General features: G+C 46.4%; 2 protein-coding genes across 2 annotated transcripts; one reads left to right on the top strand and one right to left on the bottom strand.

Moving 5' to 3' along the window:
* Nucleotides 1-4487: 4487 nt before the first annotated feature.
* On the bottom strand, nucleotides 4488-22756 carry septin10 (septin 10). The gene is made up of 10 exons (XM_056290182.1): nucleotides 22607-22756; nucleotides 21735-21849; nucleotides 18425-18620; nucleotides 17962-18148; nucleotides 15669-15830; nucleotides 12681-12777; nucleotides 9958-10126; nucleotides 9710-9842; nucleotides 7971-8149; nucleotides 4488-5575 (listed from the first exon to the last, which is right to left on the bottom strand). The coding sequence occupies exons 1-10, from the start codon at nucleotides 22634-22636 to the stop codon at nucleotides 5560-5562; spliced, it is 1284 nt and encodes a 427-aa protein (XP_056146157.1). The 5' UTR covers nucleotides 22637-22756; the 3' UTR covers nucleotides 4488-5559.
* A 623-nt stretch (nucleotides 22757-23379) lies between these two features.
* Nucleotides 23380-26198, top strand: sowahca (sosondowah ankyrin repeat domain family Ca). Its single transcript, XM_056288939.1, has 3 exons — nucleotides 23380-24162; nucleotides 24745-25137; nucleotides 25731-26198. Exons 1-3 carry the CDS (start codon nucleotides 23380-23382, stop codon nucleotides 26196-26198), a joined length of 1644 nt encoding a protein of 547 aa, XP_056144914.1.
* Nucleotides 26199-26712: the final 514 nt, after the last annotated feature.

The raw sequence follows: 26712 nt of genomic DNA, 5'->3' as shown, positions 1-26712 counted from the left end.
TTTCTAGTTTTACTTAGGATTCTAGCAGCAGCATTCTGAACCATGTAGCAGACCTGAAAACAGAACATTACAGTAGTCCAGTCTGGATGAAACAAATGCATGTATTAAGAGTCTCTGCGTCAGCCATGGACAAGAAAGAATAAATTTTAGCTATGTTACATAAGTGAAAAAAGGCAGTCTTGGTGATTTATTTAATGTGCTTATCAAAGGAAAGGATGGGATCAAATGTAGCACAAAGATTTTTGGCTGCCACACTTTGTGAAATCACAGAGTTGTCGATTGTTATTGTTACTTGATAAAATTGGTGTCTGAGTCTAGCAGGGCCAATGACCAGCATCTCAGTTTTATCCTAATATAAAAGCAGGGAATTTATCAACATCCAATTTTTCACAGCAGCCAACCAGGCCTCTAAATTAGTCATTTGAGTATAATCATCAGCCCTTATAGGCACATACAGCTGGGTATCATCAGCATAGCAATGGAAATGTATTCCATGACTGTGTATAATTTGGCCAAGAGGTGAAATACAAAGAGAAAAATGTAGAGGGCCAAGAACTGAGCCCTGAGGTACACCATATTTAATGTTAAGAGAATTTTGATGTAATATTATTATAGTAGACACAATGTGTTCTTCCAGATAATTAGGACTTCAGACAAGAGAATGCTAAAACAGAGACACCAAAATTAACCGGGGTAGTCCAACCTTGGTGGGTCATCCCAGGTCATCCTCTGTGTGGAGTTTGCATGTTCTCCCCGTGTCTGCGTGAGTTTCCTCTGGGGGCTCTGGTTTCCTCCCACAGTCCAAAGACATGGTGAGGTGGCCGTACTAAATTGTCCCTAGGTATGAATGTGTGTGTGTGTGTGTGGGGGGGGGGGCTGTGATGGCCTGGTGACCTGTCCAGGGTATCTCCCCGCCTGCCGCCCAATGACTGCTGGAATAGGCTCCAGCATCCCCATGACCCTGAGAGCAGGCTAAGCGGTTCAGAAAATGGATGGATGGATGGATAATTGTAAACAGTGATCAACTGTGTCAAAGGCTGCACTGAGGTCCAGTAGTAGAAGCACAGAAGTGGAATCAGAGTCCATAGCCAGTAGAAGATCATTCACCACTCTGGTCAGAGCAGTTTCAGTGGAGTGACAGGCCCTGGAAGCTGAGTGAAAAGGTTCATATACAGTGGGGAGAACAAGTATGTGATACACTGCCAATTTTGCAGGTTTTCCCACTTAAAAAGCATGTAGAGGTCTGTAATTTTTATCATAGGTACACTTCAACTGTGAGAGACGGAACCTAAAACAAAAATCCAGAAAATCACATTGTATGATTTTTAAGCAATTAATTTGCTTTTTATTGCATGACATAAGTATTTGACACATCAGAAAAACAGAACTTAATATTTGGTAAAGAAACCTTTGTTTGCAATTACAGAGATCAGACGTTTCCTGTAGTTCTTGACCAGGTTTGCACACACTGCAGCAGGGATTTTGGCCCACTCCTCCATACAGATCTTCTCCCGATCCTTCAGATCTCGGGGCTGATGCTGGGCAACATGGACTTTCATCCCCCTCCAAAGATATTCTATTGGGTTCAGGTCTGGAGACTGACTGGATGCTTCTTACGGAGCCACTCCTTAGTTGCCCTGGCTGTGTGTTTTGGGTCGTTGTCATGCTGGAAGACCCAGCCACGACCCGTCTTCAATGCTCTTATTGAGGGAAGGAGGTTGTTGGCCAAGATCTCGCGATACATGGCCCCATCCATCCTCCCCTCAATACGGTGCAGTCGTCCTGTCCCCTTTGCAGAAAAGTATCCCCAAAGAATGATGTTTCCACTTCCATGCTTCGTGGTTGGGATGGTGTTCTTGGGGTTGTACTCATCCTTCTTCTTCCTCTAAACACGACGAGTGGAGTTTATACCAAAAAGCTCTATTTTGGTCTCATCAGACCACATGACCTTCTCCCATTCCTCCTCTGGATCATCCAGATGGTCATTGGCAAACTTCAGACGGGCCTGGACATGTGCTGGCTTGAGCAGGGGGACCTTACATGCGCTGCAGGATTTTAATCCATGACGGCGTCATGTGTTACTAATGGTTTTCTTTGAGACTGTGGTCCCAGCTCTCTTCAGGTCATTGACCAGGTCCTGCCGTGTAGTTCTGGGCTGATCCCTCACCTTTCTCATGATCATCGATGCCCCACGAGGTGAGATCTTGCATGGAGCCCCAGACCGAGGGAGATTGACCGTCATCTTGAACTTCTTCCATTTTCTAATAATTGCGCCAACAGTTGTTGCCTTCTCACCAAGCTGCTTGCCTATTGTCCTGTAGCTCATCCCAGCCTTGTGCAGGTCTACAATTTTGTCCCTGATGTCCTTAGACAGCTCTCTGGTCTTGGCCATTGTGGAGAGGTTGGAGTCTGATTGATTCAGTGTGTGGACAGGTGTCTTTTATACAGGTAACGAGTTCAAACAGGTGCAGTTAATACAGGTAATGAGTGGAGAACAGGAGGGCTTCTTAAAGAAAAACTAACAGGTCTGTGAGAGCCAGAATTCTTACTGGTTGGTAGGCGATCAAATACTTATTTCATGCAATAAAATGCACATTAATTATTTAAAAATCATACAGTGTGATTTTCTGGATTTTTGCTTTAGATTCCGTCTCTCACAGTTGAAGTGTACCTATGATAAAAATTACAGACCTCTACATGCTTTGTAAGTGGGAAAACCCGCAAAATTGGCAGTGTATCACATACTTGTTCTCCCCACTAGATAGTTTTCTTCTATATGGGTCAAAAGTTGTTGATACACAACTCTAGTACTTTAGAAAAGAATGGAAGATTAGAGACTGGCAGATAGTAGATTAGAGACTGGCCGATAGTTATTAAGAGACCCTGGATCGAGGTGCAGTTTTTTAAGTAGGAGGTTTAAACACTGCTGTGTTAAAACTGCGGGGAACAGTGCCAGTAGTAAGTGATAAATTAATAATGTCTAGCATTGTAGGTCCCAGGAAAGGCCAGAGGTCTTTAATAAAAAGTTTTGCTGGTAAAGCGTCAAGTAGGTAAGTAGTTGGTTTAGAAGCTGACACGAGCTTCGTCAAAGTATCAAGAGAGATGGTCTCAAAAGCTGTAATAACTGGGACTATCAGTGACTCATTGTATAGAAATGAATTTGGTAAGACAGAATCTGAAGGAGTAGCTGGAGTTGAACTAATTTTGTTTATGATCTCATCAACCTTATTGCAGTACAAGTCTAGAAACTCATGGGCCATGAATGGTGAGCAGCTAATAGATGGCTGCTTTTTAGTAAGTTTAGATACAGTGTCAAAGAGAAATCTGGGGTTAAGTTTAATATTGATCGACACATGCTGTTTTGCAGCAGATAAAGCACGCTTGTATTTCAATAAACACTCATGCCAATATAGGTAAAAAAAAAAACTTCCAATTTTGATTTTTGCCATTTACGTTCCAGTCTCCTGCAGGCCCACTTAAGAGCAGCACGTGTCTCATTGTAAAGCCAGGGAATAGGCCTCTTTCATCACCTAGCTCTGGTAGTGAGAGGTTCAGCTGAATCGAGCTGACTAGAGAGGGCCACATTTAAGTCACTAGTGAGATTTTCAACAGAGTCTGTCTCTACAGTGAAAGGAGAAGGAGCCAAGACTTCAGGCAGCTGCTGGCCAAACGCAGCTACAGTGGATGGACCAATGTGGCGAGTGGCAATTACATCTGTGCCGACATTAACAGGACAGGCCAATAATGCTTCAAATTTGAATAGAAAATGATCTGACACAGCAGATGTTGTTGGCATGACATTCAGATCAGAAACAGCTATCCCTACCAAATCAAGGGTGTTACCACTGCAATGAGTTGACTCTTGAACAAACTGAGTGAACCCAAAAGTATCAAAAGGCTCCTGGAAGGCTTTACTTAGAGGATCAGCAGCCTTATGCAGATGAATATTGAAATCACCAAGAATTAAAATCTCATCAGAGTGAGTAACAAGACCTGAGACAAATTCTCCAAATTCCTCAAGAAATAGTGAGTATGAGCCAGGAGATTGATAGAGTATCACAATTTGGACTGAGCTGAGTCTATTCGTGGCCGAGGGAGATGGACCCAGAACAAGAGCCCCAAAAGTTTAGAATGTAGATTCGAGGGTCAGATTGAAAATAGACTTATATGGGGTGTCCGGGTGGCGTGGCAGTCTGTTCCGTTGCTTATCAACACGGGGATCGTCAGTTTGAATCCCCGTGTTACCTCCAGCTTGGTCAGGCGTCCCTACAGACATAATTGGACGTGTCTGCTGGTGGGAAGCCGGATATAAGTATGTGTCCTGGTTGCTGCGCTTGCGCCTCCTCTGGTCGGTCACACTTTTTTCACATTATTGCTGTTTCGTAGTTTATCAATTTGACTTGAGTTTCAGCGTGTCAGCTTTAACCAACTCCTTGATTGGTGAGTGTGGTTTGTAGAAGAAAAGAGACAGGCAGAATTAATAATGGCAAAAATACAAAGATTTATTTAGGTATTGAGGAAATGATCGCAAATAACATCGTTTATTCTTTACATAAAAGTAGTTTAAATGTGTCATGGAAAAGTATTACAATGAATTAGGCACTGATGTGTTTCCCTGGCTGTAAATGGTAGTTTCTGCATAATCGTGTGTGTAGGTAGGTACGCTGTACACATATAAGGCACATGCACATTTTAGATACTAGTATTGGAGTCATAGGGGAGGCACTGGGACCAGTTGGAGTTGGCTACGAAAAGTCACCCTCTTGAATACTAGCACAATAGTGTCATGGCTTACTCTTTAGAGACCGCTCCACTCTGACTACAACCCATTCTTACCCGTCAACAACAATAATTACTGACAGGTGAAATCTAGTCAGTGGAACATTTGGTTAACAGTTTAACCTTATTCTAATGTACAGGAGGAGAATTTAATATCTGACTCCTAGAGATCAAAACAAAGCATGCAGACCAGATCTGGCTCTCCCTCATCTTGTACGGTATATATTGCATTGATTCACAGACATACAACGTTCCTGGCACATCTCGGTTACACTTCAGCTTATTAGCTTTGGATTAGCCGTGTAAACAAAAGAGAGGGACGCTCCCGACTTGTTGTGTAAAACCCACTATCCTTCTGATAGCTATCCAAGTACTGGAATCTATGTTTGGGATCTATAAAGGAAATTTCAAGCGGCATTTTGTGGACCGACGTCACCGTGATGCCCTTCAGAACTGGCAAAAATCAAAAGAGGTATATGAAAAATTACATAAAATGGATAAATATAAAAAATATGATACTAAATAAAGGTTTAAAACCGCAACAAAAAGGAAAATCAAACATCATACCAAAATGGACAGAGGATTTTTGATGTTTCGGGACACCGTAAAGCGAAAACATTAACTTAACTTTGGTGCACAAACATACACACTGCTGGTTGGTGAGATTGTTTTTCTGGTTAGTGTTCAGAAACTGGCCGTTGAGAGGATGTTGCTGGGCCGGGTGCCGGCAGTTGTGTACCAGGCTAGGTCATACTGGAGGTACTTTGGGACACAATGTCTTCACATGAAGCCAGAGCTGAAAGAGAGACAGAGTCACGTCAGCAAGCCTGGAGTTTAAAAGCACTGTATCTAGCCAAGTACTGTTGTGTAGTCGACAGAAAAAACACGACATCGAGGAGTGCCCCTCTGTAGAGAGCTGGTAGGGCTCATGCAGTGGTTCTCAAACTTTTTCCGTCATGCCCCCCTTTGGAGGAAGAAACATTTTCATGCCCCCCACCCCAACAAAATGGTGACAAAGTGGACCAAGTTTAATCTTACTTACATAACATCAAGATCATGAACATTCCTTTCACTTTTCTTTCAGTAATTTCTGTTGTGCAAATAACAAACGCAAGCCTCCAAGAATAACAGTCGGTCACTAACGGCTCCTACGACTCATGACCACTGAATGGAGCACTAACGAAGTCGAAACTAACACCCCCCAACGACAGTCGCTCCTTAACATCGGGCATGGCTAAACATCGGAACACAAAAGAGCCACGCATATCAATACCTCTGATAACGATGGGCGTGGCTAAACATCGGAACACAAAGAGCCATGGACATCAGTAGCTCTGACAACGACTCCAAAGAGGATAAATATTGGAGTCTCATCACCAGCCAGTCAGACTAGCTTGGTCTAGTCAGAAAGGCACGAACTGAGGAAGGCTCTTGGATGAGAGGCGAAACATCTTCACAGATATATACCAAGTCCAGTTGTACTTGATTCAATTCCTTTGGATAACCATGACCTGAATGATTGAGAACATTCACAGACAATAACAAACGCAAGTTCCACTTCAACTTTATCAAACCTCTTCTTGTGACATTTGTGACTAGGATGCTCCATCAGTCTGTGTGCTTTTTCAAAAACAGAGGAAAATGAAATATAATTTTATAAAATCACTTCGCTGGAACAATAACAATAAAGTTCAATCTGTGCAAAAAAAAGAACAAATGCAGATTTTTGGGAAAAACGACGAGTAGGTCAATTTGTGAGAGCTCAAGTCTCATCACTGCATTAGTAGCTGCAATGAGCCCGTTTTGCACTGCACGTCTTTTCAAAACGGGGTTGCAGGCTTGATACTGCCACTCTCGAGTCATGCTCCATGTTGAGCTCAGATCTGTACTTTGTTTTAAGTCAGGCAACGGAAGAAAAGCCCATCTCACAGAGATGGGATGTGGCAAAGGGAAGCAGAATGCCCACAGCCCGCTGTCTTATGAGTGGGAGCATCCACTCATGGGACGGAGGGCTGCATGTGGTGCGCCCCCCCAGGGGGCACAAAGGCATGACGGGGGGGGGGGGGGGTGTAGTGCGGAACCACTGTTTTGACCTCGGAATCTTTTTCACGGTGGCACTGTGGTGTAGTGGTTACAGCTGTCGCCTCAGAAGGTCCTGGGTTCGAACCCCGGGTTGTCCAACCTTGGGGGTCATCCCAGGTCCTCCTCTGTGTGGAGTTTGCATGTTCTCCCAATGTCTGTGGTGGGTTTTCTCCAGGTGCTCTGGTTTTCCCCACCATCAAAAAGACATGTGTGTTAGGGTTAGTACTCCTGTCTGTGCCCCTGACCGAGGCATGGCAAGACGAACTGGAGCTGGCCCCTTGGGTGCTGCACAGCAGCTGCCCACTGCTCCTAGCTACACAGCTAGGATGGGTTAAATGCAGAGTAAATTTCCCTATGGGAATCAATAAAGTATCTTGAGGATTTCACAGAAACGCCAGTAATTATACATGCTCTAGAACAAACCAATCTTTTGATAGAAGGTTTTAAGTGTTTCTGAGTGTGTCAGCTTGCTTTTCTGGCTTGTTGGTGAGCTAAGAACTTGAATCAGACAAGTTAACTTTCGCTCCGTTGAACTGCTGCTAAAGCATCTATTGTACAATTTTCAATGTTAAGCATCCAGTCAGGATAAAATGTAAGCAATAGGAAATGTTAGCTACCCAGTTGAAAATGCGCAGTCAACACCAGACCTACTTCCAATTACAAACTTGAGAAAATGATCTTGTGCCATTCCGTTCACAACAAAGTCACAACTGTGCTTCGCATCGATGACACTACATGTTTACGTTTGTGTTGATCAACAAGCCCTTTTTGAAGAATACATGCTAAGTAGTTGTATTTCTTATTGCCTGGATTGGGACTCTGAAATTCTAGGTATTCTAGAAAGCACAAATGTAGCGCCAATACATGGATCTCAATTTGCTTCCAAATTATTTGTGGTCAATTACTGAGCCTGGAAGAGATGATCTGCTTCTTTAGTTGCTCTTCTCCACAGGAGGGTGAGAACGTTATTGATCGAGGACACCAGCAGATGCTGGCCAACACGGGCTCGAACCTGGGCCTACTGATTGGAGAAGGCTCTCCTTACCACGACGGGCCCTGCTGCCTTCAGAATTACTGATTATTATGGCCTGTATTTGTGCATGCCTTACTTTTTGCGGTCCTTGTCCTTCTTGCCATTAGCTGTGAGGCTCTGGGCCTGCAGAAGTTGAGCTGCTGCACGTCGCTTGCTGAAGGAACTCTGGTCTTCCTCCAGGAGCCTCCTCTTCTCCTCAAGGGTTGCCTTCTCCTCCGCATGGAGCCGCTTCAGCTGCTCAAAACGGCTCTGCAGCTGGATAGACAAAAAGAGAAATATGCACACAAACATGTAGTGAGACTGAAGTGTCATTTAGCTTAACAGGAGGTGGACTATCAGAGACAAATGAGGATATGATTGTTGTGAACATATAATTTCCCATGCCAGAGAAATGACATGTCCAAAAGACTAAAATAAGATAAAGTCCCATACAAAGTTTATTGCAAATGTAAGTTTGCAGACAAGCACTTAACATTTTTTTTGCACTGTCTAATTTGCAGTTTCAACGCATACAGCAACAACTGCACAAAATCCCCAATATACACCTATCAGCCAAAACATTAAAACCACCTGCCTAATATTGTGAAGGTCCCCTTCGTGCCACCAAAACAGCTCTGACCCATTGAGACATGGACTCCACAAGACCTCTGAAGGTGTCCTGTGGTATCTGGCACCAAGACGTTACCAGCAGAACCTGAGACCAGGCGCCCTCATATGATGCCATGCTTCACATGCACATTTCTGCACCTTATACTTCATTCCGCATGGTCTCAAGAGGTTAAGTCCTGTAAGTAAAGAAGTGGGGCCTCCATGGATCGGATTAGTTTTTCCAGAACATCCCACAGATGCTTGATCGGATTGAGATCTGGAGAATTTGGAGGCCAGGGCAACACCTTGAACTCTTTGTTATGTTCCTCAAAGCATTCCTGAACAATTTTTACAGTGTGGCAGGGTGCATTATTCTGCCATGAAGGGAAGTACCTGGTCTGCAATGATGTTTAGGTAGGTGGCATGTGTCAAAGCAACATCCACATGAATGCCAGGACCCAAGGTTTCCCAGCAGGACGTTGCCCAGAGCATCACACCACCTCTGCCTGCTTCCCATAGTGCATTACTGGTGCCACGCACATGATGTAAAAATTAACGTGATTCATCAGACCAGGTCACCTTCTTCCATTGCTCCATGGTCCAGTTATGACACTAACATGCACATTATAGTCACTTTCAACGGTGGACAAGGGTCATCATGGGCACTCCGGTTTGTGGCTACGCAGCCCCTTATGCAGTAAGCTGCAATGCAGTGTGTTATGACACCTATCTACCATAGCCAGCACTTCTGAGGGATCGGACGAGACGGGGCTAGCCTTCACTCCCCATGCACATCAATGAGCCTTGGGCGCCCATGACCCTGTTGCCGGTTCACCGGGTGTGCTTCCTTGGACCACTTTTAGTAGATACCGACCACTGCATACCGGGAACACCCCACAAGACCTGCCTTTTTGCAGATGCTCTGACCCAGTTGTCTAGCCATCACAATTTGGCCCATGTCAAAGTCGCTCAGATCCCTACACTTGCCTCTTTTTCCTGGTTCTACCACAACTGACTGTTCAATGGCTGCCTAATATACCCCTTGACAGGTGTCATTGTAATGAGATAATCAATGTTATCAATGTTATTCACTTGCCTGTCAGTGGTTTTAATGTTTTGGATGATCAGTGTATGTCTGCATAACCTCTTTCTGTGACCCATCATGCTCAACTGAGTGGTGGTTGCAGAGGTCTGAGTTTAGAAGAGGGTGCGAGTATTCCCATATACCTCTCTCTCTGCGTCTTTAAGCTCGGCTTCTTTCTCCTTCACCCTCTGGACAAACATCTGTCTCATCTCTTCCTCTCTCCTCTGCAGGTCCCCCAGGAACTCCTGCCGCTTGGCTTCATAGGTTTGCTGCAGGCTGAACATGTGCACACAGACACACAGACACACAGACACACACACACACACACCTCAGTCTCCTCTATTATGATTATTTCCCACTCTGTATGTGTGTGTGTGTTCTACTGCCTCACCTGACAGGTTTGCACTCCGGGTCGGTGTCTTTAAAGCCCATCTCCTCCAGTTTACAGCGTCTATAGAGCTCATAGTGGCGTGTGTGAGTCTGTTCCCGCAGGTCTTCCATGTTGACACAGATCAGCATCTCCCTCAGCTTCACAAAGTCACAATGGTTCTCATTCTCCACTAACACACACACACACACACACACACACACACACACACACACACACATTACTAATAAAAAAATTTACAGCAAGAACTGCTGCAATACAATCACACGGAAAAACACTCACTTCTCACCACCGACACCATTGAAATTAACAGACCTGGAATAGCACACCCACATAATACATTTTCACAAGCACACACAACAGCAAATGATATTATTCAAATGGCAACAGACAAAATGGCGCAGCGCTGGCAGAGCCATTGTTGTCCCACAATGATCAGGGAAGGGACTACGGATCAGTGTCTGCATGTCTGTCCATTCATTCATTTGTCCATCTGATCGTTGGTTCATCACACATGGAGCCAGCAGTGTCTGTCAGACACCACCGGCTTTATGTAGACAAACCTTGGGGAGATGATGCACACTTACATTTTCACACTGAGATCCAGCATTTACTAAACCAAACTCATTAAACAGCATCTCTGAGCATGCATAAAGACACTTACAGAGTCCAAGTCCCTGTGACCCCGTTCATTCAGCTGTGTTTGGCGCTCGCTATCACCACCTGGTGGACAGCCTCATATAGCCCTGCAGCTAGAGGACTAACCGATCTTTGGTCACGGCAGAACCATTCAGTTGGGTGTGCTGGAAAGTGATGCAATTACTGCTATACTCACACATTTTGATGAACGTAATCTATAGCCTATTTTTGTTCTGATTTCTGAATTTTAAATTGAATTATTAATCAAGTTGGCATGATGTCACGCAAAACAGATATGCGTTTTTTTCATCCACAAACCGCAGCATATTTCTCTTGTCAACGGGCATTTTTCTCATGTAAAGCCGACAGGCAGGAAGTGTGTGTGTGTGTGCACAAACAAATCGTAACTTTCGCTATGCAATAAAGGCAAGAATGTGTGTAACTATGGTAAGAAGACCGCTGCACTTTACCTTGAATTTTCTTTTTTTTTTACTACTACGTTTTTATTAATACCCATGGGGCAATTCTTCCTCTGCGTTTAACCCATCCCAGCTGTGTAGCTAGCAGCAGTGGGCAGCCGCCGTGCAACACCCGGGGACCAACTCCTGTTCTTCCTGCCATGCCTCGGTCAGGGGCACAGACAGGAGTATTAACCCTAACATGCATGTCTTTTTTTTTTTTTTTTTAATGGTGGTGAGGGAAACCAGAGCACCCGGAGAAAACCGACCACAGACACGGGGAGGACATGCAAACTCCACACACAGGACGACCTGGGATGACCCCCGAGGTTGGACAACCCCGGGGTTCGAACCCAGGACCTTCTTCTGTGAGGTGACAGCGCTGACCACTGGGCCACCGTGCTGCCCACAAATAGCCTATATACCGAACACAAAAAGAAACAGAACACCCGGCAATTCAGTTTACATTGAAAATGGGGGGGGGGGGGTATGAAAATGAAAGCCGACAGTCTGTACTTCCACCCCACACTGATAATTCCTTTCCAAAGTAAACTGTCGAAAGTGAGTGCGGAGCTAAACTTACCAATTTTCAAGTAAATTATTGTCAAAATGTAGTGGTGTGTATGACTTGTCACCGTGTACAAGGACTCATGATGCTCATCGTTACATGAGAAGTATGATCAAGACCAAGAGAAGTAGGCTTTTGGTATGTGAACCAAGCAACTTATGAAACACGAATCCATTTCACGTGGCGTCACACCAAACAGAGGATCCCCAGCTTACGTTCTGGTCAGTGTTGTTGGGAAAGTTGTTATTATTGATGCTCCCGCATACTTTTAACTGATTGCGGCGGTTCCTTGCCTCCGCCCGAATTCGCTACATTGGCGTCAGAAGCGGGCTGGTGAGACCGTGACACCATCGGAGGCGCATGCGCCCAGAGGCATGAGGGAGCTGGTATGCTGAAGTGCGGGGCAAGCTTCCCAGAGGAGGGGGGTAGTGTACCTGGGTTCACGTCCAGGCTGCAGCGGTTCCTGGCTGCCCCCCGAATTTGCTACAATATACAGGCTAACATAGTGTCAATATTTTAAAACTGTTTCAATGTTTCAAAAAGTTGTTTTGGCGCTTCATTGCTACAAACGGAGTGTTTTAAAGAGCTCTTGCAATGTTTCATTTAAAAACTGTTTCAATGTTTCAGAGTTTTAAAAGCTGTGTCAATGCTGTTTTCAATGTTTGAAGGCCCACGCCTCGTGTCCAGATGCGAGGGTCTTCCACTTTCATACTCCTCCACCGGTTTTCACATCATATTTGCACACCAGCGGGTGGCGTGACAGTCTATTATATTGCCTATCACAGTGGGGACACTGCAGTCTCCCACTTAACTTCCACCACAGATATCTCTCTCACACACACACACACACACACACACACACACACACACACAGAGTAAAATATGAAACTATGTATGTAATCAACTGTTTGTTAATAAACTCTGTGTTGCTTGAACATTTTCACGGTGCTCCTACATTTCTGTGCGTGTTCCTACTTTTTTTTCCCATTTCGGAGCACATGTGCTACACATGTAGTGCAGAGCCCTGACATACAGACAGACAGGACAGCGAGGTGTCCTACCTTGTACCACACCCCAGGGGTACTGGCGAGCTTTCACCATTTTGTTGCCGACACACACCTCCTCTGTGCTGCCAACCACAGCGAACGGCAGGTGACCCTACAAACACACACACACAAACACAGCGTGTTGGGAAACTATAGAGACTAAAAGCTACAGTATGTATGATGTTTTCGTTGAAAACCTTTCTTATTGTGGACAAACTGACTAACGCCCCCTACAGACTGTGCGATACCTGTGCCATATGGATCTACACTGCAAAAAATGGAATCTTACCAAGTGAAAATATCTTGTATTTGGTACACCAAGTCCAATATTGAGTATAATTATCTTGAATTATCTTATTCCACTGGCAGATAATTTTGCTTATTTTCTCGATTTTGGTCAATTTAATCTTGTTTTAAATAAATGTTAATCTTGTTTCTTAAAACAAGATTAAATTGACCAAAATCAGGAAAAAAAACTTGAAATAAGCAAAATTATCTGCCAGTGGAATAAGATAATTCAAAATAATTCTACTCAATATTGGCCTTATTGTACCAAATACAAGATATTTTCACTTGTTAAGATTTCATTTTTTGCAGTGTAATAAACTTGGGTCCGACATCAAGTGTGATGTACTATGTAGACTGTACGATAACACCTACTCAAGTCCATGAAAACATCATCAGCGTGCGTGCCGCATCAGCGGGTGTAATCAACCTACGCCGCTGGTGGAGCAACATGACGCCAAGCAGGAATCGAGTCCTTTCAATAGTCGCCACAGCTCGTTTTGTTGAATCCGTCGTGTTTGGGTCACAGATGCTAACAGTCTGGTTGTTTGTGTTTAGCGCCAGCACAGATTCTGCGTCACACTGACCAGTGCGTCATTTCATGCTGCATTTCTATTGGCTGGTTAGTAGACGTAGGTCGTAGCAGCAGTCACATTGTGAGACGGTTATCCTAAATTTCTGACACTGTCAGACTTTTGTCCCGGGTTTTCTTCGGGCGCAAGACTGCAATAATGGCCGTCTTTGAACCTGTCTCACAGTGCGACGTAGGACTGCTGTTTTGGAGCCACGACCAAAGATATCGCCACTTTTACTCATCTTTCGTTTGAGACGGCCCAAATCGCACAGTCTGCAGGAGGCTTTAAGAGTCTACTGTTAGCAAGTTTCCTCTACCAGTGTAGCAGCAGTGCAGAATTAGTCTGAGTTTCACAGATAACCCCGCCCTTCTAACCAGAAGCTCCGAGAAGGGGCGTACCTCCTGGCTGTCAATCGACTTGATGCATGCAATTTGACAGACATGCTTGTCAGTTGTCAGGTGACCACCATTTACGGTAGGCTTTGTCTCTTGTGGCCAAATGAACATAGCGACCTACTTCACCCATAACCTAGAGGCTATAAGCAGGACGACTACCTCACAGGAGCGATGGGCCTTATTCATGACATAATCTTACATACAAGTTTGTTCTTACACACTCGTGGAGTTTTTAGTCCTCCAGCTTGTCTTATAGAAAAGACATGGAGCCTGGTTAAGCCCTGAATCTAGACACCGATTCATGAACGAGGCCTAATGTTGACATAGCTAAAAGAACATTTTCTACATGGGTAAACTTTAAACGGTAATACATTATCCTCTATTCACGGCGTTACTGTGGGTTTTGGGTAGAGGCGGACAGACTAAGGGTCAGTGCTTTGGAAATCCATTTTTATCTCCAAATACTTCACCTATAAGTACAAAAGCGTTTGAATGGGGCATCTGGGTGGCGTCGCGGTCTACTCTGCTGCCTACCAACACGGGGATCGCCGGTTTGAATCCCCATGTTACCTCTGGCTTGGTCGGGCGTCCCTAGACACAATTGGCCGTGTCTGCGGGTGGGAAGCCGGATGTGGCTATGTGTCCTGGTTGCTGTACTAGCACCTCCTCTGGTTGATCGGGGCACCTGTTCGGGGGGGGGGGGGGGGGGGGATAGCGTGATCCTCCCACGTGCTACATCCCCCTGGTCAAACTCCTCACTGTCAGGTGAAAAGAAGCAGCTGGCGACTCCACATGTATCGGAGGAGGCGTGGTAGTCTGCAGCCCTCCCCGGATCGGTGGAGGGGGTGGAGCAGCGACCGGAACGGCTCGGAAGAGTGGGGTAATTGGCCAAGTACAATTGGAAGAAAAAGAGGGAACCCCCCCCCCCCCCAAAAAAAAAGCATTTGAACGTGAGAGAGAGACCAGTGGACTTTAACAAATTGTTTTCTAAGTTATTTCTAAATTTCTGCGTTTGGCCTGCCCTGACGCGTTCCCCTACAGAGCAGCAGACATGTTCCACGGTTTGGTTTAGTCACTCGTGATGTACGGTCGCATTCGTGCCCAATGGCGTAAGTGACACAGCGGGGCAGGAGGAGGCGCCTGTGATCGTGTCTACAAAAACACGATTTGAATCGGATGGTATACTACATACGACTGTGGTGAGAGCCTAAATCGAAAACAAAACTCAACGTGATTTATCGCTGCTCTGACTAGAGAAAAACCTTTAGATTCAAACGCAGATGAGCAAAAAAAAACAGGGATTTGGGCTGCATGTCTGAACATAGGCAAACACTACTGAAACTACCATTATTTGTCTAATCTGCAGGGGTAAGACTGGTTCAACAGTAGGTAACAAAACAGATAAGCTCAGTATTTTTTTTTCCCAAAATGAGCAACAAAAAGAAAATACTGAAAGTGGGAACAGTGAAACACTCAGAGGTACAGGCTTCATATCAACAGTTCTCCATATGAAAAGAAAAGGAATAGCTGGTGAGAAGTACGAGATATGAGATGCTTTAACGTTTCACCCAACTGCTTCCAAAGGTACGTACTTCTAGACCTGGCTGTCCTTTTCAGTTAACCACAACAAAACTACACAATGGTTTTTTTTAACTGTAATATGCCATCATGCTTAACAAAATCATATTGAGACAAATAAAACCGTTTATATTGTCAACTCTTACAATATGTGCGTGTCTTTTGCTTACGTTCATGGTGGTGTTGACCTTGGCCACAGTCTCGTCGTCCAGGGGAAACTGGTAGATCTGAACCCCGTTGCTCACCAGCTCGCTCATGATCTTGATCTTGAACTTGTGTAACTCGCTCTTACTGATGGTGTCAGCCTTGGCTATCACTGGGATGATGTTCACCTGCAGCACGGGAGAAACCTGTTCATTACACATTCGGCCTTTACAAAGACGTTCATTTTCCCCTCTCTACTATTTTTTTTTTACCCCCCCCCCCTTTTTCTCCCAATTCTATCCTGCCAATTACCCTACTGTTCCGAGTTGTACCGGTCGCTGCTCCACCCCCTCTGCCGACCCGGGGAGGGCTGCAGCCTACCACCTGCTTCCTCCGATACATGTGGAGTCGCCAGCCACCTGACAGTGGGAGGATCACGCTATTCCCCCTCGAAAAGGCGCCCCCGACTGACCAGAGGAGGCAGCAACCAGGACACATACTCACATCCGGCTTCCCACCCGCAGACACGGCCAATTGTGTTTGTAGCATGCCTGATCAAGCCGGAGGTAACACGGGGATTTGAACCGGTGATCCCCGTGTTGGTAGGCAACGGAATAGACCGCTACGCTACCGGGATGCCCCCTACTCGTATTTTTAATCTACATTTTCTCTTCATTAACATGATTTACTCTCATCTACAGTCTAACTATAGGCTGTTACGGATTCTTAGCCAATTTCCCAGAAGTCTAGTAAATCTTCTAGAATAATGGATTCTGACACTGCAGGACATGGTGGGAAGCGCCAATTCAGACATTTAAAATCATTTGTGAAGTTCTAATGATATCAAATCCCTCAATAATAGCAAGTTCTAAGGCGAGCTTGTATGCAATGATATCTAAACCCGCAATTTCAGAGATGGTTGAACATGGACTTGCATTACCTCAAAACTTACTTTAGGCTATCCCCCCCTGTTCATGTGCAGGCAAATGAAGGGTATTAGCCGAGAGATCAACCATAGCCGTTTTTACGGCTGTGCTTAAGTAAATAGCCACAAAGAAACTTTACTACAGTGGATGTGATTGAGATGACAGGGAAACCCTCCACCCACTAGCTTTAGAAACCTTCTCCATGCTAGCAAGCAACAAATCGTGGTGACTAGTGGCCCAACGGACTATTTTGCCATCCGAGTTATCCTACATTCCATTCCTCTGTCGTCTGATCCCTTGTCGATGTACATGCCTTGAGGCTGGACCCCACACACATACACACACAATCCTGATCTTGGCAGAGAAAGGGGGGGAAAGTGTGTAAAAGCATACCAACAACTGTCTGAGTGACTAACTGTCTTTCTCTCTGTCGTTGGGGTAGTTTCAACGAGTGCCATTTTCTCGGTCTCTCTGTACAGTGACACAAAAGGACGGCCAGTGTGAGAGAGCGGGACATGGAGACAGAGGGGTTTCACGGCATTCTACTGCTCTCTGTCACTCCATTCACATGCAAATCCCTGGCTTACTCCCACACTACACAGCGGCGCGCTCGCACAAACACAGCAAACACTCAGGTCAACACACACAGCCACTCGCAGAGCATGGGAAAGTTTCAGGCCGCCACAAGAATGAAGGGAACGGTTCGTTAGTGGGATAGCATGCCTCTCCAAAAGCCAGACATAATCATAACATTGGGACAAGAATCTAAAAATGAGCACTGAGCATGACACACTCACTCCTGCCTCTCCCCCTCTATCTCGCAGGAAAAAAAAAAACCCGTCTGGTTGAGATTGCTTGCTACAGACCAGGGCTCTGTATAGAGCCAGACGATATGGGTCCAAAATTATCAGGTAAGCAAACATGATATATCTCCACCACCACAGACAGAACCAGTGAATGGAAGTGGATATAGAACCAAGAAAAAAAAAAAAAGCAGACAGAAAGAACGATATCATGATGACAGACAAGTAATCGGAGTGACTTCCGGTTTGATCAGGACCGGTGTTTTATGTAATTCCATGAAATTATCTACGCTATGTGCCGCTTGTCAACTACCATTTTCGTGCCGGCTAAAATCTCATGTAAAGTGAGTTGCCTGGGTTGAAATTTACTTTAAAAAATGAAACTATTCATCGTCCAAGCCACGTTTTACTTGGCCGGAGCAGACTAACTGAACTTGTCTGTTAATTCATCAATTCAAATTTGATCTATCCAGAGGACAAAAGCAATTTTTCAAGTGTTTCAATACCAAAATCCAGACCAAATGATTCAATTGTTCTCGACCAGAAGACATCTGTAAAACGCACACAAACAAACACAGTCTCCTCCTCACCTTGCTATCTAGTTTCTTCATAGTGACCAGGTCCAGAGACTTGAGGGAGTGGCCCGAGGGGGAGATGAAGTAGAGGCAGGCGTGGACACGCGAGTCGTGGTAATTGTGAAGCGAGCGCTTGATCTTCAGCTCCTCCTGCAGGTAGCTCTCAAACTGACGGTCAATATAGTCCACCACCGGCTGGTAGCTGCAAGAGCGAGATGGGTTTTCAGGTAGTGTTGGCAGGGTTAATGAGTTTCTACGTGTGCCAGGATAATGTACGGCAAAGAAATACACAAAACGACTAACCCTAGCCCTTAGCACTTGATTTAAAAAGAAAACTTTTTAGGCATTACAGTCAAAGGAAAGCACTTGAGAAGTTATATCCATAACCCTTGTTTAAATCCTCTACAAATATATAAACAAGCTGCACACGCTGCTATCAGTTACACACTCCATCACATCATTCTCCTCATCAGCCCACCTCTCCTGTTTATTCATCTGGTCACCAAAACCCACTGTGTTCACCACAGTGAGGCGAAGCCGCACGTTGGTCTCTTGCAGGTCATAGGTCTGGGCCCTCAGCTTCACCTTTGGCTCAAAATGGGAGGACTCAAAGTTCTCAAAGTTGGTGTTGAACAGAGTGTCCATCAGCGTGGATTTACCGATACCAGTCTCACCTGGAAACAGAGAGACAGGGGACACGCTATAGCTTGTAACGCTAACACAGTGTCTTTGCTCCATCACTATAAGAAAGCTGGCACCGGCACCAAACTAGACAAATGAAAAATTCAGTGTGTTTTCAGCATTGCGTCTATCTAATTTATTCAGCGATCACTGGGCACTGTGGAACTGGAATGGGAGAAAAGAGCTTTCGAATCAAAAATGTACAATAGTCATGAAATAATACCAGGCTTAATGGCTAAACATGAACAAGTGTGACAGAATTTTCCCCATCCAAATCAAGGCCTAACAATGGAGGGTGCCATCCATTCTCATTTACTGTGTCTAGCTGCTTTTCACTGTATGTGTGTTAACGCCACAGAGGCTGAATGAAGGCTATACAAATAAACTAGGCTTGAGAACGTATGTTTGTGTGTGTGTGTGTGTGTGTGTGTGTGTGTGTGTGTGTGTGTGTGTGTGTGAAAGACTGGTCATCCAAGAGCAGTTGAAAGAGGAGAAGGGTTGTTACACTTTCTTCTGGGAAGGAAAAGCAGCTGATGAGCCGAGGATCCACAGTGTTGGCTTTAAAACAGCTTCATTTGCCACCTTGCTGAACTTCCTCTGGGTATCAATGAATGCCTGATGACAGCACGACTGGCACTTGTACAAAGCATCACTGTTATCAGTGCATTCACTCCAACACTTGACTCAAAAGATGAAGTAAAGGAGACCCTCTATGCCAACCTGGGCAATGTTCTCACCAAAGTCCCCAAGGAGGATGAGCTAATCCTTGTTTGGAGATTTCAATGCCAGAGTGGGATGAAATTACAACTTGTGGAGAGGCATAATTGGCAAGGAAGGAGTTGGAAACACAAACTCCACTGGCATCCTGTTGTTAACAACATGCTCAGAACACAGCCAACACACTCTTCTGCCAGAACAACAAATTTAAAATAACCTGGAAGCACCCTTTTTCTAACAGTTGGCACCTCATTGACTACATTATCGTCCATTAAAGAGACTGACGAGAGGTACTTAACACCAGAGTGATGGTCAGTGCAGATGACTGCTGGACTGAACACCGTCTTATCCGCTCCAACCTGTCCATCCATTTTCACCAGAAAAGAAGGACACAGAAAAAGCAGAAACGCCCAAAGCTCAACCTTGAACAACTGACTGATACCTCCTCTCATCAACAGTTCCAGGCCACACTCTGTACATATATGCTCAAGCAGTATCCAGATGATATTGAAAGCCACTGCGATATGCTCAGGACTGCAATCACTGGTACCTAATGTCCAATCTTGGACACACAATGAAGAACCACCAAAATTGGTTTGATGAGAATGACCTGGAAATCCAATGGTTAATCAACACCAAGAGGCAAGCCTTTACCGTCTGACAGAATGACATCAAATGCCAAAATAAACGAGCTGCCCACGCAAAAGCAAAGTCAGCTGTCCAAAGCCAGTTCTTGCCACAGGGCAAGATCTGGCTAGGGTCTTGACCAACAGACTCCTCTCAATAGAGGAAATTCTGCCAGAATCCCATAGCGGTTTTTGTCCTAACAGAGGCACCATGGACATGTTTTTTACCGCTTGGCAACTCCAAGAAAAAGCCCACAAACAGAATCAGCCATTGTACATGGCCTTTATAGACTTAACCAAAGCTTTTGATTCCGTAAACCACCAGGCCCACTGGCTAGTTCTGTCAAAAATAGGCTGCCCTGACAAATATATCAGAGTACTGGGACTATTACATGACAATATGTCAACTACAATACTCAGCAGTTATGGAGATGAGACAGAGTCCTTCAATGTCCACGCAGGAGTTAAACAAGGCTGTGTCCTTGCCCCAACCCTGTTTTATGTCTTCACTGCCATCATCCTCCATCTCAAGGGTCCAAATCTACCTCAATGAGTCAAAATCATGTACAGAACTGATGGGAAACTTTTGAACATTAACAGATTCAGGGCTAAAAGTAAAACCACTGCCACATCCATCATTGAGCTGCAGTACACTGATGACAATGCCTTAGTATCCCCCATAGAAGAGGACGACGGAGCATACTGGACGCATCTGCAAAGGCATACAAGCAGCTTAGCCTGCCCATTACCATAAAAAGACCCATTTCTTCAACCAATCCCCACCCAACAGAAATATGCATGTTCTGCCCCCACCCATCTCTGTAGGCAACACCAAACTCGAAAACATGAAACAGTTCCCATATCTTGGTAGCCTTCTCTCCTCCAATGCCAACATTGACATCAAAGTACACCATGGCCTCAGTTGTGCCAGCCTGGCCTTCTCAAGATTGAGTGAAAGGGTTTTTGAAAACCACGACCTTCAGGCCAGAACAAAAATTCTGGGGTACAAAGCGGTAGTGCTACCCACCCTACTGTATGGGCCAGAAACATGGACCACATATAGCAGGCACCTGAAGGAACTCGAGGCATACCAAGAGCAAAGATCCTTAAGATCAGCTGGGAGGATAAATGCACCAACTTCAGCATCCCTCGAGGAGGCCAACATGCCTACTATAACAGCCACCATCGCACAACATCACCTGAGATGGACTGGCCATGTCCTCTGCATGTCTGACTCTTGCCTCCCGAAACAAGTCTTTTGCTCTCAGCTTGTGACAGGATGCCATGCCACAGGACCAAAGAAGCGATATAAGGACATCAAGGCCCACATCAAAAGGTTTGGCATCGACCTTAACACCTGGAACAAGAAGCAAAAAACAGGAAGGCCTGGAGACAGGCTGTCCATGAGGGTGCTGCGCGCTACAACAATGTCCTCCACCGTGCTGCTGAAAAGAAGCGCAGACTCAGAAAGGAGTGAGTTACCAGAAAGGCCCAAACCACATCCTCAACCACTTCTTCACATGTTTAACCACATTGCCCAAAAATATACAGCTCCAGGATTGGCTTCTATGCCCACCTGAAGACCCAAGAGGACCCAGAAGGAGGATGGCCATACTCAACCCCAAGTGACCGCGGGCGATGATGATGATGATGGTGTGTGCACTGTTTCCATCTGATGCAGCGACTCCTTGGGCAGAATGTTGAATCTACAAGTGTGCCTGTGTTACTGTGTTTCTGTGAAGGTGCATGTGTGCAGTGAAGTACCAATGCAGAGGATGTTGAAGCAGAAGCCCTGGCAGGTAGACTTGTTTACCAGCTGATCTGGGAGACTGTCGAAACCCACATGACCAGACAGGGAAAGGGCCCGCGCACCCTTATCCTGAAGAGAACACAGCCAAGTTAGTATATTTTCTGCTAATGTCAACCCGATCTGTCCGATACCTGACTCTTGCAGCCATTTAACTGCTCACCCTATTAAAGATGTTATTATTAGCTGCTATTTTGGTGATCAAAATCAAGTGATGAATAAATTAACAATTAAGCTGGAAATTACCAAAAATATTATAATGGTAACCATTCAGACGAAGGAATAACTGACTGTCTGAATCCATGAATAATTAATATAACAGATGGGCCAGAGTCTTTTTCTTTTCTTTTCTTAAAGCTTAACCTTATTTCATTGTGCAGTAGCTATATAGCCTGTCAAGGGTGTCTCTAGCTAGCAAACCATCACTGGTGTTCATGTTCACTGCGCTGTCTGCTGGGGTAAGAGGGGGAGCTCCCTTAACAAACAAACAAACAAAACAGTTGATGCCTTGGCCAGGCTACTACACATCCTATCAGCTGACCTGCTAGCTAGCGTATTAGCAACCACAAAACTTTGTGCGACACCTTCCTATCCCTTTTTGTCTACTGTTAAAACAATGAACAACAATAAGAGAAAGGCAGATATTAATTCACAAAAAAAGTGTCTAAATTGACTGGGCTATGTTCCACGTTTACTTTGCGTTGTTTATTATTACAACTAACTCTGTGATGCTAGCTAGCCTTTGCGTTAGCCGAGTAGCCGCAGGACACTCCCTAGTCCAGTTCGTGAAGAATGTCACTTGTCAATCACAAAGAAAACGAATACTTGCCGGATGCCGAGCGACATCAGATGAGGCCATTTCGTTACGGAGAGCGGTGCAGCGCGTTTATCGGAGCGGGTATAATATCAGCGAAAACGGCCGCGTTAGACAATTACTTCAGATTCCAGATCGGACCCGTCCCATTACAATGTCAGCTACGGCGAGGCGAGACTGGGCCACCACAAACAGGGGAGAACAGAAGGACGTCGTCACTACTTGGTATTATTAAATCCGTCAGATGACAATAAACCTGCTCTATAAATGTAGGACGTTAACATTTTAGAAACTATTTATTCGAAGATACGATATCATACATGTTATCTATACATTTAGTGTACTTATTTATTACGGTCACCCCTTTAGTGTATAATGGACTAGCGCAAGTCGTTTGGCAACCGCCGTCATGTTGGCTCAGAGAGACGAGCCCCGGGGAGCTCCCTGGTGGTAGCGCTGAGCGGGGAATCCAGACCCAAGATGGACGCCCACGCGTATCAGTTTCGCCACTTGGAAAGAGGGGCGTGGATGCTTTGTTTTGCTTCTACCGCGACCCCTGTCGGTCCGCAAGCGGTACTTCAACACTGGCCTTCCCCTCGGAGGAGAGCTTGCGGGGGGGGGATCGGGACGATGCTGTCATCGGCCGACTCGGAAGCTGTCGCTGACTCGGCCCGCGCTAATAAGCCCGATACGCGGGCGGAGTCGTTCTGATAGGGTGGTGTTGTTGTTTTTTGTGTACGCGTCGTTTTCGCGTTCGGCGTTTTTTTGGTTGGTGCTGTTGTCCCGCGATGGCGTCCGGATGCACAGAGAGAGCGGTGCTGGAGTTCCTGACGGGGAGGGGTGGGAGGGTCAGGCAGATGGAGCTGATCGACTATTTCGCGTCGATCTGGGAAAACGACTCGGAGAAGGACGCGACGGCTCGCGAGACTCTGACACGCGTCGTGGACCACGTCGCGTGCTTAACGCTGGAGAACGGAGTGCACGTCGTGTGCCTGAAGGAGGGCTGCATGGACTCGGCGACGCGCACCCACGCCGACGGCCACGACCAGGAGCGCAATGGCAACGCTTTCGGGGCAGGGGACGCGCCGCTGTCCGGGGCAGCCGGTCCCCCCGGCGACGTCGACGAGGCCTCGGACTGCAACGTCAGTGGCGACCCCTGCAGCGGAGGCCGCAAGCGGGGGAAGGACGCAGCCCTGCGCGGACCCGCAAGTGATCCCAAGTCAAGTGGCAACGAGAGGCCGTCCGAGTCGGAGGAACCCGTCGCTGCCTGCCGTGAAGGAGGCACAAGTGGGACCCCCGCCTGGGCTGGAGGGGAGGTGAAGCTGAGAGAGAGGAGGAGGCGAGAGTCCGCCCCAGCTATAGGGGCCGAGCTTGACCCTGCTCACCCGGGAGGGCACCACGGTCAGGTGAGAGGGGCCCGCAGGGTCTCCAGGGGTTCCCAGAGAGCTGTGCTGACCAGCTGTCTGTCAGAGGACGGCGCTTGGGATGGACTGGATACGGGTGGGGACGGCAGTACTCCCAAAGGCAGCCGCAGGAACTTCATCGAGCTGATGATGAGCAGCTCCCCTCAGGTTGGCTACTCCGTTTCTGTTTTTCTCGGGGGGGTGGGGGGTTTGTCTCCTCTGTCTGCACCTTTCTCACCTTCTTGGGATGCAAAGGCACAAAAGGTTGCATCAGAACCATACACTCTACTGTGTGCAATACTTGGCAAGGGGAATTGTGTGCAGTAATCTCAGCAGCCAACACAAATGACCGATGTGCTGATTTATATGTCATCCAAAGAGAGTTGAATCAAGTGCAACTGGACTTGGTATATATCCGTGGAGACGTTTCGCCTCTCATCCAGGAGGCTTCTGACTAGCTTGGTCCGGTCAGAAAGGCACGAACTGAGGAAGCCTCTTGGATGAGAGGCGAAACGTCTTCACGGATATATACCAAGTCCAGCTGCACTCGATTTCAACTCCTTTGGATAACCATGACCTGGATGAATGAGAACGTCCACAGACAGGTTTATATGTTGGGCACTGGTGCTTTTATCAAGAGCAGCTCTCACTTCACTGCAACAGTAGAACCTTCTGTAATTCTAGGTCGCCAGTATGGGGACAACCATGGCAGGTAGTGTTAACTGCTTCACCACTGTTCCCCCCCCCCAGGTGCGAAGGTCCCTGATCCACCGCAGTTCACGCCTCAGGGACTCTGTGAAGAGCGACGGTGACTGTACCTCACTCCTCTCCTCCTTGGCCACAGATGAGGACTGCGCCTCTGTCACCCTGGACCCCCTGGAACATGAGTGGATGCTGTGCGCCTCAGATGGCCAGTGGGACAGCCTGCAGCCCCTTCTTGCCACGGAACCGAGCCTGGTGGCCAAAAGAGACTTTGTAACTGGGTTTACGTGTCTCCACTGGGCAGCCAAACAGGGCAAAGCCGAGTTGCTGTCCCAGCTGCTAGGCTTCGCTAAGGAGAGCATGGTGCCTGTGGACGTGAACGCCAGATCCAGCGCTGGCTACACACCTCTACACTTGGCAGCCATGCACGGACATACACAGGTAGGTGGGGCTGTGGGGAGAGTGGGGTGTGCTAACCATGCTCAGCCTGGACATTTGCTCAATTAGGTTGTTTGTAATTCTTCCTCCGTCCCTAATGGTTAACATACCATACACATGCGATAGTTTCACATAGGCTGAGTAGAGTAGGGTGGGATCTTTTTTCACGTAAACCTCATACCTGGTGCACAGTCTCCCCTTGAAAAAGGGCTAAAAATTGGGCCATAACTGTGGAAAGCTGTTCTAGCATTTACACATTCAAGCATGTTTAAATTGTAGAACTCTTATTTACTTTGAATTGATAATGATATTTTAAATTAGTTACAAATCCAACCAAAGTTTCCTTGTCACGGGGTTGCACTATGGCTTGGTTCTAAATATCTTTCAGTCACATAGACGTTAAGATTCTTTATCTTCCAACCAAAATGAGAAATGTCGCATCGGAGGCCATTTTATGATTTGAAACCTCCGTTAAAGACATTTGATTCATCCTTGTTATAATTGCAAGTAAACAGTTAAAGTATTGTTGTAATTTTTCCAATATTGTGGACTCCATTGAATAAAGAACCCTGTGTGTCATGCGTTGTGCTGGACAGGTGGTGCGTGTGCTCTTGTCCGACTGGGAGGCCGACCCTGAGACCAGAGACTACAGCGGGAGGCGCGCCATCCAATATCTCCCCCTGCCAGTGGCCACAGAGCTGCGGGAGGACAGGGCCAGCGTTTCCCCCGGAGCAGAGTCGGACACAGAGAACGCCGATGGCGGCAGCAGGGGTCGGGGCTGGCGCTTACCTAAAGTCCTCCAGTCCAACCTGAACCCCCTCAGGCTGCTGAACCCCCCGGCAGAGGGAGCGGAGGAGGTGGGGGTCCGGGCGGGGAAGGCCAAGGGAGGCGTTCAAAGGAAGCCATCGCTGAGTCGGCTGAACACGAGGCTGCAGCGGGGGCACCGCCGTACCCAGATCATCCACAGCACCTCCTTCAGGGACTCTGAGGAGGTGGGCGGAGGAAGAGAAGAGTTTTCCAGCAGTCCTCTCCGAGCCCGACCGCTGTCCAATCTGTTTGGATGATGTTTACCGCACAGAACAAGCCACTGGGTTCGAGGCAGAAACTGGTGTTTTCCTGTGAATTGGTGTTGACTTTAGATGTAGCCAAGTATATAACTGCCCATGACTGGAAACCATTCGCACCAACGTTAAGCTGTTTGTCATATATCCGGTTGGCTCATGGACGTGGTACTGATGCAGAGGTGTGGGTGTAGCACTTAGACGCAGTTTTCCAAAACCAGGTTCCTTTATGCAATACATATATATATATATATAGAAAGAGCATTTACACTGTTTACTTGCAAGATTTGGATCTCCTTTTACCGGATGGTGCTGAGCATTTTTTAACGAATTAATATGATATGGATGTACACTTTATACCCGATGCGTAGTAGATTTTGGGATTTCCTATCAACCGTTTCCCGTCGTCCTCTTTGTACTTGCACTTGTCACTTTGGAGATATCCGTTGAGAATAGGACGACGCTGCTTCGGCAGAAACCCTGAAAGCTTTACGTGATTTTGGTCCTGCAACACAGA

The sequence above is a fragment of the Lampris incognitus genome, chromosome 11 (genome assembly GCF_029633865.1).
Source record: "Lampris incognitus isolate fLamInc1 chromosome 11, fLamInc1.hap2, whole genome shotgun sequence".
NCBI lineage: Eukaryota > Metazoa > Chordata > Actinopteri > Lampriformes > Lampridae > Lampris > Lampris incognitus.
The sequence above is the reverse complement of the archived record's forward strand: the minus strand, read 5'-3'. Positions and strand labels throughout refer to the sequence as shown.

Coding starts and splice junctions, on each gene's coding strand:
- septin10 (XM_056290182.1), bottom strand. CDS start 22,636: ATGGCCTCATCTGATGTCGCTCGGCATCCG. Junction 21,850..22,606: donor CTGATGTCGCTCGGCATCCG/GCAAGTATTCGT, acceptor TGTTCTCTTCAG/GATAAGGGTGCGCGGGCCCT. Junction 10,127..12,680: donor CCCCTGGGGTGTGGTACAAG/GTAGGACACCTC, acceptor TGTGTGTGTTAG/TGGAGAATGAGAACCATTGT.
- sowahca (XM_056288939.1), top strand. CDS start 23,380: ATGGCGTCCGGATGCACAGAGAGAGCGGTGCTGGAGTTCCTGACGGGG. Junction 24,163..24,744: donor TGATGAGCAGCTCCCCTCAG/GTTGGCTACTCC, acceptor CCCCCCCCCCAG/GTGCGAAGGTCCCTGATCCA. Junction 25,138..25,730: donor CCATGCACGGACATACACAG/GTAGGTGGGGCT, acceptor TGTGCTGGACAG/GTGGTGCGTGTGCTCTTGTC.